The following is a 14,262-nucleotide window of genomic DNA, read 5'->3' on the forward strand; positions in this document are numbered from 1 at the left end:
ACTTGATGCATTTAGCATTAGGTCTCTTCTAACATCTGAATGAAGGGTGACTCATTTTGTCACAATGTTGACAAGGTGGGTAGCGTTTCTTTTCACTATTTTTGTTATTGTAATTATTTGCATTGTTTTGACTATTGGTTGAATGATTCTTGTAATTATTTGCTTGGCTCTTGGCTAGAAGAGCACCTTCAACAACATGATCATCCCTCATCAATCTTCGCTGCTCTTGGGCTTGGAAGGCATGTATCACTTCTGCAAAAGTAATTCTAGACAAATTCTTTGTGTTCTCCAATGAAGCAATAGATGCTTTGTACTTCTCTAGTAACGTTACCAAACTTTTCTCAACAATTTTTGAATCTGCAAAATCACTACCTAACAACTTTATCTTGTTGGCAATAGCCAACAATTTGTTAGAATATTCCTTGATGATCTAACATTCTTTCATTCTCTGAACCTCAAATTCTCTCATTAAATTAAGAACTCATGCTTCAAATTCTTTCATCTCCAGCATATTCCGTTTTCAAACAATACCAAATTGCTTTTTGCGTATTTGATAGTCATGATCGTAGTAAAAATGGTTGTAGAAACACCAACAAAAAGACATGATTTTGTCTTTGTCTTTTGTGTTTTTTTTTTCTCCGTATGATTCTTGATCTGAGCCAAGCTGATATCGGACAATGAAAGTACTTTGTAATCCTCTTCTATAGTTTCTCAAAGATCCAATGCCTCTAGGTAAGCCTCCATTTTGATAGCCTAAAGATCATATACTTTTTCCCATTGAAAATTGGAAGAGCTACTTGAGAGAAACTTGTTTCAAAATTCATTATAGAGGTACCAATTGTTGGAATATTTTAAGAAAAATAGAATTTACTTAACAAAGAGCATATGAATACCTAATCATATTATTTGAGACAGAAACATTACAATTTATAAAACCTAAGAATAACTTTTCACTAACAATGTGATTTTAGAAATAAGCCATAAAAATAGAGATAACAAATCCATTAATATCGACTACTTAAAACTAGGAAAACAATAACAACTAAAAATAATAAATTATGAATTAACAACACAATTTTTTTTATGGTTGTGTCCAATATTTCTTTTGTACTTCAAGTTTGAACACCTAATTATATTATTTGAGACAAAAACATTACAATTTATAAAATCTAAGAATAACTTTTCACTAACAATATAATTTTAGAAATAACCCATAAAAATAGAGATAACAAATCAATTAAAATCGACTACTTAAAACTTGAAAAACAATAACAACTAAAAATAATAAATTATGAATTAACAACACACTTTTTTTATTGTTGTGTCCAATATTTCTTTTGTACTTTAATTCTGAATACCAAATATATTTATTTGAGATAGGAACATTACAATTTATAAAGACAACAAATCCATTAAAAACAATAACAACTAAAAATAATAAATTCTGAATTAACAAGACACTCTTTTATTGTTGTGTGCAATATTTCTTTTTGTAATTTAAGTCCAAAAATTTTCTGCCTCTAATTTAGAAAAGTCAACGCAGTTAACTGGATATCCTCCACTTGGAGTGAATGGGTAAATAATAAAAACACTTAGTTTGAATAATATAATTGTGAAATCATGTAAGAAATAGTTAATAAAAGAATCATGAGAATATTTTGAGCTAAAATAATCTTTACGGCTTTAAGCACACTTTTAGTGTAAGGAAATGAATTTTTAATGAGTTACTTTTAAATTATACTTTTAGGTTTTTTATTAAACTTATTTTGGTTACGAATGCTGAAAAGTTAACATGTATTGTTAAATGTAAAGTGCTAACTTGAGTATAATTACTTGAAGTTGGAATGCTTACACAGTCTTAGAGTGAATTTTAATTTTTAATTACTTGATTTTATTTTATAATAATTTCATCCGATAGTTAGAAAATGTAATGAATCAATTCTTAAAATCATAATATCATACCTACTGCATCTAGTAATACATCGTATTTTTTGTACGGAACCAGGAAACAAATAATTACTTACGTAATAATTATTAAAAAAATTCTATTTGTGAATGGTGGGTGTATTTTTGTTGGTTATGGGTGAGTAGGAAGTCTGTGTTCTAAAAAGGGTTGAAGAAGAGAAGAAATCTGAGTTAGTAAACATTTTTTTTTATTGTTACATAAAAGTTATTTATTTGGTATTTGTTGAACTTACCTTTTCAAAATTTTTACTTTAGTCATAAATTTAGAGTGCTACTTTAATATGTTATATAAGAAGGTCATTTTAGTTTGAATGATATATATTAATTTGCATAAGATTAATGACTATTTATGTGGTGGGTAAAATAAGTTCTGGCACAAAAATCAGTTGTATGTAATAATTAATTTATTAATATAAATTTGTTTTGAAGGAACAGAACAAAAGAGTTTTTTTCGTTTTTTAATATGTTTTAAAATTTCTGATAAAAAAAAAAAGTGTTAAAAATACTGTTGATGCTTCTAGCTTTCTTGTTTTCTGAATTCAAAATTGTGTTTAGAATTCTAGAGTTCCAGTTAGGAAGATTATAAACTTGGGATAGGGTGTCTTAAGGGTTTAGATAGTGTTTCTAATTGAGTGGTTGGGGTTAGAAATATTAGAGAATCTATAAATTTTGTTTATAGTCTAATCCTTTAATCTAAGGTTGATTCTAGAAAATTAAATGTAATTTTTAAGGGTTGAAAGTGAATAATATAAAAAGGCTTGTATTATTTTTCTTCCCTAATATTTTAATCTTCTTTTGAATATTTAATTGCCTAACTGTATAACTGCATTAGATTAATACAGTTTTCTTTAAATATTTATTGAATATTAAAGCTAAACTAGTACAACAATTTATTTAAGAGGTATTGGAAGTTTAAAATAGTTTTCTCTTAAAAAGGTGACATTAGGATAGAAGTTTTTAAGTTTTGAAATACCACCTATTTAAGTACCCCTAGTTATTGAGCATATAGTTTAATATGGAAAGTTATATTTGATATTTTTCATGAAAACTATACCTACTTAACAACTTCATTTTAAAATACAATAATAAATACAAAAATGAAAAAAAAAATTAAAATATTGAAGAAGATTGTTCTGTTGGTATGCATTACAAAAGCAGCTTTCAATCTTTAATATCACAATCAAATTTGAGTGGCTACAATTCAATAATTGTGCTAATAAAAATACCACTAATGGCTGATAATTTATTAACGTATATATTCATTTTAAACTTTATTAGACATAAAAGCTACCAACAAATATATAGAAAACTGTCAATATGGGAAAGACCTTAAATAAATACTATAAGATACAAAACGTTTTTTATTTTAACGGAAATGATAAAATGAATTTAAATTGCCATTATTATTGATTTTATTCTTCTTTAATAGAAATTGTTGTTTCCCTACGGAAAAAATGATTACGAAGATGATATTATCAAAAGAGAATTCCCATTTTGAATGCCAAAGAGACGTTGAATTGGTAACATTTAAATATGGGTAATTTCCTCCTGCACCTCAATAATTTCAACCTGCACTCCGTTAGAATTTTTATTCTAGAAAGTAAAATTTGAAATTTTTTTTATTTTTTATTTTAAATTGTAAATCCTAGAATATAAAATAAAAATATATTTTAAATTATATAATTTGAAATGTGATTTTTGTATTTAAATTATGCATTCCATAATACAAAAGAGTGTGTTTTAAATTATATATTTTGAAATAAAAAATAAAAAATAAATTCTGAATTATATATTTTTAGAATACAAATTTTATATTCTTGATTACACAATTTAAAATACAAGAATTTATAAGAGTGCAGAAAGTAATTTATTAAGGTATTGGAAGAAATTGCCTTAAATATAAATATGGTCAACGCAACTCTATAGCGTGCATTTTTGGGCTCTTTTCATCTTTTCATAATGTTGTTTTAGGTAGTATCTTCCGACACCTCATCAAATTTTTTTTTACACCCATTAATGTATGATATTTTTGGATTTTGCTTTTCGGAACACACCAGATTAGAGATGGCAAATAAACCCGTTTCCGTGGGTATTGCCCGAACCCGTCTCCGTTTTGATGGGGAATCCCCGCATTGACTGGGTATGGGTATGGGTATGGGGAATCCCCGACTTTTTCAGTTGGGTATGGGGATGGGTATGGGGAGGTACATATCCCCGCCATAATACCCGTCCCCGCTATATCTTCATTCTCGTTTAAATTATTAAAATATTCACAATTAATTAAAACCCTATATATATATATATATATATATATATATATATATATATATATGTATTCTATTTTTTATTTATTTTAATTATTTGGTTTGTCACGAAACTCATTCGCATCTCCAATATATTTTTTATCTTATCATAACCTTTATGTAATTATGTTAAAATGATGTATGTTAATTAAAAAAAATTTATGCCTCACATTTGAATATTTCTATTATTTTTTTAATATTTTTATTTATTATATATTTTCCTTTTACATGAGAATGTTTATACTCTCGATTTAAGGTAATTAAAAAAAATTACTTATTATTATTATTAATTTTTGTTTAATTTGAAGAACTCTTTTGTTTCATTAAAATAATTTTCGTTATTTTTCAACCATTGAGTATATATGTTAATATTTGAAAAGTTTTCTTAGTTCTCTAAGATATTTTTCATCTTATCATACCTTAATTATACATTTGATTTCCTTTGTGCGATTTCTTTCGATAGTCTCTCAAATTATTTCTAAAACACACATTTGTTAGTTTTTTAATATTTTTATTTATTGTTTTTATTTTCATCATGTAGAATAATATTTTGATATATTCTATCTAATTATTTTTTATTTTATAACTCATTATTAATCATACTATAATTTTTCACTTTATATTATGTTTGAAGTGGTTAAAACTATATATATATATATATATATATATATATATATATATATATATATATATAATGATATTTAGGAATAGTATATGATAATTCACTACAAGAAAAACATGAAATAGTGACTGATTTAGTCAGTAACCCATATCAGTCACTATTTTTCGTCATTGGTGGTAATAGTTGATTTATTTATGAATCAATGATTAAATTAGTGACCGATTCAATGATCAAATCGGTACTTGATTTAGTGACCAATTTAATTACTAATTTATTTGTGATTTAATGACAAATGTTTTGGTCACTAATGATATTTCTATTTAATTTTAACCACTTCAAACATAATTTAATAATTAGTTCTCTAAGGTATTTTTCATCTTATCATACCTTAATTATACATTTGATTTCGTTTTTGTGATTTCTTTCAATAGTTTCTCAAATTATTTGTAAACACACATTTGTTAGCTTTTTAATATTTTTATTTATTGTTTATTTTCATTATGTAGAATAATATTTCGATATATTCTATCTAATTATTTGTTATTTTATAACTCATTATTAATCATACTGTAATATTTTCAGTTTAATTGTATAAATAACTTTTATTGACTACAATATAAAAATTTAATGTAATTGCTATGAATTTTTTTTTGTCACTATCCAACATATATTGAAGTTCAAAAGATACAAAATCTATGTCAAAATTTTATTATTATGTTTATTATTTGTTCTTTGTGTCATTTTGATCAAGTAATGTATTATAACTTTTATTAGTGTATAAAAAAGAGATTCATTAGAATTTAAAAAATTGAAGTAAACAAACATTTAAAATATATTTTAATTTGAATATTTGTTTTCCTTTTATATTTTTTTGAAATATTTTTTAATTTTATCAACTAAGTTAATCAATGTTGTAGTTTGCAAATTTAATAAATGTTTTGGTTCTCATGAAATTTTATTTGGTATTCTAATCTAAAATGTAGACAATTATAATTTATTTCAAAGTATTTGATATGAAAGAAACAATCATCCTCCTAATATTGAATATTTGATAATATTATGTTTTCTTTACTGTAATTTTTTTCTTTTATAAAAATTAATATTGAAGTAGTTAGAACACAGGTACAGGTATGGGTATGAGATTATACCTGTTACCCAGGTGGGGATGGGGATGGGACAAAAGTTTGATACCCGTTGGGTTTGGGTATGGGGATGGGGATGAATTTTTTATGCGGGAATGGGTATGGGATAGCGAAACCTGTCCCCGTCCCGCCCCGTCCCGCCCCGTTACCATCCCTACACCAGATAATTCTGGAAATACTTTTCCATAATATACTTATCAATTTTGGAAATATATTTTTCGAAAAACGACCCACCACTTTTCTAGATCAAAATTTCCAAAAGTCTATATTTTTGTGATGGAAAATAATTTTTTTGATAAACATTTAGTAGACAAAGTTATCAAATAAAGTAACCTTTTATTTTTTTTACAAAAGTTAAGAGAATAAAATAATAAAATTTTAGAGTTATTTTTTTATTAAAAAAGGTTGTTCGTCAAAGTTTGTAAATAAAAAAAATTGTCAAAATATCATTTTTGTGAAGGAGTGCAAAAAGAAGTTTAATAGATTCCAAGAAGAAAGAGCCTCTTATTAAAAGCCTAGTTCAAAACATAAGGCAAATTAAAGGCTTAACTGTGTTTATGGCAATTTTTTTTTTATATGCATAGGATAACGATATCTTAATAGAGGAAATGGGATTTGTAATGCAGGATTAGATATCTCTAACATAAATTATTATGATAAATTTTGATACCAACCGAAGATTTGATCTTAAGCTGTAATAGTGAGAAGAAAACTTGACAGAAATTCTATATAAAAAACAGATAGGTCTTAAATTTTTTTTATGATATTTTTAATTGTTAAACCTGTTCATGCTGATTTAAACCAGTAAATGCATTTGATTTTTATTTTTTGTATTCCGCTGTACCAAAACTGTCGGAAGAATGGAATCAAGGCATTACTTATTGTAAGTTGTAACTATAAAAGGGAAATTTATGTATGACCTGTTTTTCTGTGACATGCTGGTGTACATATTTTTTTTTTGAAATAGCATATATGTTCTGAAATAAATTATACTAATTGAGCCTTTAAAGTGTTCGATCTTCCACAGTTTTTTATTGATTGGTATAGAGTAATGTTATTCTTGGGATTGGTGGTTGTTTGTTGAGGATTGAGGTTGGTATTGCATGTGTTATAGTTGAACTACATCACATCTATTTGACCTTTGGATTGATCCAACATAACATGATCTTCCATATATTTTCACGGTAATTAACTAATGTTTTTAGCATTATGCTGTAAGAACTGTTTATGGTGTGTACACTGATACAACTTACCGATACAAGTTGTGTACGCATAAGTTTTAGGATTATTGGACATCAACTAAAAGTAATACTAATTTAAAATACATAAATATACAAATCTCATTTTAAAAGTCGTTTTTGGAATTGAATTTAAAGTAATTTCTTAATAAAAATCAGATGAATTTCATGTTTCACTAAACAATGTTGAGAATATTACATTAAATAGTGTTCTTACCAGTAAATGTTGGTAACTTTTGTGTCTGGAGTGATCATAATAACTCCTTTGTGAGACACTGATGTTGGTAATGTGATCAATTGTCTGCATCATGTTAAGTTATTCATGGTGTTTTCCAGTTCACAAACCAAAATCTATTCTACCAATTTTTCTGGGCACAGATCCTGCAACTTTTACAAAGAAACCTCAATTGTAGGTTCTTTTAGTTAACCTTGGAACACACAGAAAAGCTAGATCTATGATCTGATCTATTCATGATATATGGTATACAACATAACTAGGATATTCTGTACCAACTCCATGTGAAATACACCAGGAAATCAAACAGCACGAAAACTAAAAACATGCCATTTAGATTATATCCAATGTAAAAATTTCAAGAGAAAAAAGGAAAAGGAAAAACAGAAGAAGAATTTTGCATCTGCCATATCTGATGTGATGAGCCATAAAATCAAACACTTGTAAGCTGAGGATGATGTCTTGAACGATGAATCTGTTGAAGTTGCAAGGTTTTCAATGCAGCCCCACCAGACCTTCTTTTCCAAAGAGTATCTTCCTCTGGCTTCTTCTGCACTCTCTTGATCACAGGTAGAGGAAGATCCATGTTTTCAATGCTTATGGGAACAACATTCTCATTCCTCGTACACCTCTGCTTGTTGTGGTTCCTTGACACATTTGCTGTAACATTGGTGTTGGTGTTGGTGGTGCCTAAGTTTTTGCCAGAAAAGAGCTTTTTAAGCTTGGAATACTTAACAGTAGGGGAAATGACGTTGGTGGTGGTGCTACTTTTGGTACTGAGAATACCAACTATTTTGTTGTGCCTCTTGACCTGACCCATGCAACCAATTCTTGGGGACAAAGGGTCATTGGAAAAGGATCCTGTTTGGTCTCTCCACTGTGGAAGACTCACATCTTTCATCGATGATGGCCTTGCACATAGCATCGGCAGAAACGTGGTTCTGCGATGGATTTGCAGGTTCTGATGGTAAAAGTAATGATGATTTTCACTGCTCATACCTGATATATGGTAGAGAAATTTTTTCAAAGATGTGAATGCACTTTTAAGTGTTTTGGGTGCTTTAACTTGAGACTTTGAGATTGCCAAATATACAAGAAGAGCATGTGTATATAATTCTGTGACCCTTTTCTCTAGAAAAAAAGAAATAAATAACAATTGAGAAGGTGACAAAGTGAAATAGAAGAAATCATTGCAGAGAAGGAGCCTCATTGAAGAGTGGTGCACACAAGAAACAAAGAGAAGCAGGAGAATTGTGGACCATTATTTTGATTTTATCTGGAACAGCATTTGGTTATGTGTTTAAGCTCTTTAATACAAATTTAGGAGTGGAAAGTAGTAATGAGTTTGACTAGGATTCATGTGTGTGTGACTAAGTGGAGAGATCAAAAGCCTAACCAATTGATCATGCTAAAGTGCGTGGTGGTTAAATCATAGGTTGAACAACCCTTTGTCCCCGAAAAGGCTCCACCTTGGTTAATTACTTAAAGGTGCCCAGTTTCCACTTTATCATATAATGCTTTCAGGAGTAAGTGATTTCAACATAATTCTAATAAGAAAATTATAATTGTATTGTTGGTCTTTTATTTTCTTTTTACCAGGTTATAACTTTTTTTTATCTTAGTCCAATTTTGTTAAAAAAATATCTAAGTGCGAATCTAAATCTTATTTTGAATTAAAAGAAAATAGTTAAATATTATAGAGAAAAGAAAAATATAAATTTATTGTTTTAAAGTTGTTTTAGAATAAAGAGAAACAATATTTTTATTCTGTTAGATTCATATTTTATTAACGTTGTATTTCTTAAATAAATCTATTAGAGTCAAACCTTATCAAATTTAGGGACAAGTTGTTTTGGCATATTAAAAAATAATAATTGCATAACATACAAGTTTATTGTTAAATTAAAATTCTAAAATATAACAATAATTTCCTAGTAAAAAACTTGAGAAGGTATTCAATCCTTGTAGTCCAAAACATTGTTTCTAAATATCCACAGAAACTCCATGATAGTTCTATGAATACCAGTTTTTGCAATAAAATTTCTAAAAGGAATAATGTCAGTAGTGGCAAACATATAATGAGGTAGAGCCACGTTCACCGAGAAGCCAATATTTTAGGGCAGGTTTTTGTACTTTGCATTAGGTGAAGTTTCCTGAACTATAATTAATGATGGTTATTGTGTTTTGTCTTCATGTCCAACTCTTCTTTATTTAGTATATCTTATTATAAAAAATATTACTTCACAAATTAATTGTGCTATACAAAAAATAGTTCATTTAAAGCTCTTACAAGTTAAATGCTCACAGAAAATATGGAAATGATACTTTGATGTGATAAATTTTAATAAAGTTTTTTCTTTTTTTTCCAGATCACACTAAATATTTTTTTTAAAATCACGTCAAATCATTCTTTCATTCAATAAGGTGCTATCAAATGGTTATTATAAAAAAATTGTCAAAAAATTTTGTTAAAACATAATTTTCCAAAAAATATTAAGTCAAAATTTTAATTCTTAATTACTTTTAGATAATTAATAGAGCAATTAAATAGATTTATTTAGTTTGACTTCAGTAAATCGTTGAACATTTCAATTCAACTCAATGAAACATTTATGATATATTTGGATGAATCAATTTAAAAGAATAATTCATTTATTTAAAAAAAATTATTTTTTTTTAAAATGAAATGATTTGTTTGGATAAGAAAATTAAAAGGAAATTGAAATCAAAGAATTTTAAGAAAGTATTTCAATTAACTAAAATAATAAAATTTGAAATTTATTCAAAAAAGAAGAAAATTGCAAATTTCACACTTTTTGAAATTCCTAATTTTGCAAGATGAAAAAAGGTTAAGGTCGACTTGGTTGACAATCAACCACAACTAACTCGATCGAATTCAGTTCAAATTTCGATTCATGCAGACTTGGCTGAAATTCGGTCTGGGCTGACTCGATCGAATTTGGCCAAATTTTGGTTCGGACCGACTCAATCAAATTCGACCAAGTTTAGCCTAATATTTGGCCAAGACCAACTCGATCGAATTTGGTCGGGGTAAAGTCAACCAAATTCGGTCGGAGCTGACTCGATAAAAAATTATCCGGGACTAACTCAGTCGAATTCAACTCGTGCCGTTTTGGCCGAGGCTGACTTGACCTAGTTCGGCAGGAGCAAGCTCGACAAGCATTGACTCGATTGAATTCGGTTAAATTTGGCATAGTTGATCTGATCAAAATTCAACCGAATATAGCTAAGTCGACCTAATCCAAATTTGGGTCGCATTCAACCTAATGGACCCTAAATGAAATTCGGCCGAATTTGACCAAGTCATCCCTAACATAAACATGGTTGAATGCAGCCAAAGTTGGTCTGATATTGTTAAAATGAAATTTTATCTGATAAGAAATTGATACCGGTTATTTTATCTCATAAGAAATTATTTTATCCAAACAAAAAATTGAAATATAAGATATTTCAATTACTCTATCCAAACAAACTATTTAAAAAATGAAAGGAATTCAATTAAAAAAAAATTCAAATACAATACATTTCAATTTTTTAGAATTATTGAAATATTTCGTCCAAACATAAAATTGATAAATTTGTATTGATTTTTTGTGAGTGTATTTTTAATAAGTTAATTGTTTTTTTTACCTAACTCTATACCATTTTGATATGCTTTAAAATAGTAAACAAATAATTATAAAAAAAATAAATATATTTTTTAAATTTAAATAATATTACTATTTTTACTGCATAAGTCATATTAATGAAATTAATTTGAATTTTAAATAGAATAAGTTTATATACAAATTCTAATATATATATATATATATATATATATATATATATATACTATTTTAATACTTTATTATAATTATTTTGTTTTATTTTTTAAATATAATAACTAATTTTATAAAATGGTTTCTCTATAAGTTTAGCATTCAACCCTACACAAACGCATATAGATCATAGACTAGATGGATCAAATCATTCTAAAGCTGGCACATCAAGTCAACAAACCTTAATAACTTTATTAAAAGTATTTAATATTAGTTAAGAAATAAAATAAAAAAAAGACAGTAATTTTTCTTGAAGATATTAAGACAATGTTATTTAAGCATTCTCGTCTATTTTTCGATGCATTAATATATCTTTTAGTGAACTTTTTCATTTATTAAATCCTCAATTTATCTCCTCCACATGATCCTAAATAAATTTTCAGTTTTTTTTTAAACAATTGGCGAATACAAACATTTTCTCTCTGTCACGCTTGCACGCACGACTGTAACATATCTTACTAAATTATTGAACACACTGCTTGAGTTGATGCCCACTCAAATTTGTCTACCACGCATTATTTTCATAAATAGCAAGCCTTTGAAGAGACTACTCACTCTTTCAAAAAAAGTAACTTTATTTACTCCAATTTTTATCCTCCTTTTAATTTCTTTTCATGCTTTCACAAAAATTTTATACAATAACTCGTGTCATCATATTTATAGTCATACTAATTTCACAATCCTTTATATTAACCATGTTTTTGTTCTAATATGTCATTGATCCGTAAAAAAAATGTGATAGAGTTAACTAATTAAGAGACTAATTGAGTAACCTCAAACACAAATTCTTAAATTGTATTTCAAAGGCTATGAATTGTTGAAGTGAGAAGTAACAGAAAAATCGACCTAGATATTCATTAAAAGATCAATAATAATATTTTAACAACTTTTTAATATCTTTTTCTTATCATTAAGGTAACATCTTTTAAATAATTTTAAAATATAAATAAATTAAAAAATTAGAAAATCACTTAAAAAATAGCACATCAAATTTATAAAAAAAAAATTGTTAAAAAAATATTTTTCTTAAAAGATTTGCGGAATACTCATGCAAAGAAAAAAAAATTCCAAACAGTATTTTCGTAAGAATTTAAAATTTAATTGCTAAAAAATTATTTTTCTTATAAAATTTGTGAAATACCCATGAAAAAGAAAAAAGTCCAAACAGTATTTCCGTAAACTAATGGAGAAGAGGAAGTGACTTTTATAAGACATGTGAATCCCTGTAGCACCCAACAGACATATTTTGTCCCACTGTTTAACATCTTTTGACAATTCAAAAGACAAACAAAACAAAGAATGGTGTACACATGTTACAGAACCAAAATCATACTCTTATACATCTTTATATACTTGGATACTAGCTAACAAGATCAAACACATACGTGTGTGTTTGTGTGACTCATGAAAATAATTATGATGAGTATACACATGATAGGATTTGTCAAATAACATCCATTATAAAATAAGAGGACGACATGCATGTTGGTTTTTTCTCAAGAAAGATTAGGAGAAATTTCGCATTAATAAATTATAAGTAAACTTACATTATTTTTAATCCGAAATATTAATTACAGTTTTATGAGTTTTTTTTTTCCCTCTTATATGTTATCTATTTATATTAAAAATATCATTTCAACTTATAGTTGAGTTTAATTGCTTTTTTTATGAATTTCTTGCATGTTGATATAATTGACTCCAAGCATTTTTCTTTTTCTCAAATTTATGGTTAGACCAAATTTAAAGAAGTTTGTGTGGAGCTTCCAAACATAAATGGTTCATGCTTTCTTGTTGGCATATATACTCTTATGAGAAGTTATAATATTGTTTTCACTTTATATATATATATATATATATATATGTGTGTGTGTGTGTGTGTAAGGCCCACTTTTTACCTTGTTTTAAATTGTAAGGGGCTGCCCCAAATCGTTTGGGCCTAGGACTGACCCAAAGGGAGTCCAGACCTAATCTACTCTAACACTCTCACTTTCACTCATTCACAGAATCACAGCCGTCTCTCTCAACTTTTCCAAAAGAGCTCTGCTAGGGTTCAACCGCTGTTTTACATCAAGTGAGCTCAGACCAGTTTTCTACTTCTCATAAGTCTCTTCCAACTTATACTTTTGCTCTCTTCTGTTCATTCTTCGTAGTTCCAACTAGGGTTTGTTTTAATGAACTCGTTTTAAGCTCGTTCCACTGTTTTCCAGCTCTCGAAGCTATCGCTTGAGCTACTGTTCGTCACGGTTCGGGTGTCGAAGTTCTCCGCTAACCCCTTTCCAAGTAAGGGAAGCTAGGGTTCTTCGCTTTTTGTCGTATGTTGGTTGTTTCACTTCTAGTTTATGATTTTTGTGCTTGGAAAATGCTTGTTTTGAAATAAGAATGAACTGGTTATCATTGGGAATGTGTGTATGTCTCTATCACGTGAAGCAAGAGATGACGAACTAATGTTCTTGCCCAGGCGAGCTCATCTCGCCCAAGCGAGAGTTGCAGAAACTCGCCCAGAAGTATTGCGTGTGTACTCGCTCGGGCGAGTGAACTGATTTTTGAGCGAAAGACCATCTTGCTCAGGCGAGATGGCCTCGCCAAAGCGAGCGCCCGCAAACTCTCCCAGGGCCACTGTCGTAGTCTCGCCTAAGCGAGAGTCTGTAGTTTGAGCGAGGGTACTCCTCTCGCTTAAGCGAGGACGTTTGGCTTGAGCGAGACCCACTGTAGGTCATGCTGTTTTTCTTTGCTTGGTAGTTATGGACTGTTTGATTAATGGATCTACCCTATTTAAAGTATGAGGCTTGTGAAATGCATGGAAATCTGTGGTTATGAAATTGGATTGATGTGTTGGTGTGATCTTGGCATGTGAATTTATTTGAGATGGTTATTAATTAAAGTGGCAAGATATGGTCATGACTTACAATTTTATACTC

The 14,262-nt window shown here is 28.2% G+C and overlaps 1 protein-coding gene across 1 annotated transcript; it reads right to left on the minus strand.

The window, feature by feature from the left end:
• Nucleotides 1-7,645: 7,645 nt before the first annotated feature.
• On the minus strand, nt 7,646-8,502 carry LOC114195577. The gene has a single exon (XM_028086092.1). It carries the CDS (start codon nt 8,500-8,502, stop codon nt 7,939-7,941), a length of 564 nt encoding a protein of 187 aa, XP_027941893.1. The 3' UTR covers nt 7,646-7,938.
• Between the last annotated feature and the right edge of the window lie 5,760 nt (nt 8,503-14,262).

Source organism: Vigna unguiculata, chromosome 8 (genome assembly GCF_004118075.2).
Source record: "Vigna unguiculata cultivar IT97K-499-35 chromosome 8, ASM411807v1, whole genome shotgun sequence".
Lineage (NCBI taxonomy): Eukaryota > Viridiplantae > Streptophyta > Magnoliopsida > Fabales > Fabaceae > Vigna > Vigna unguiculata.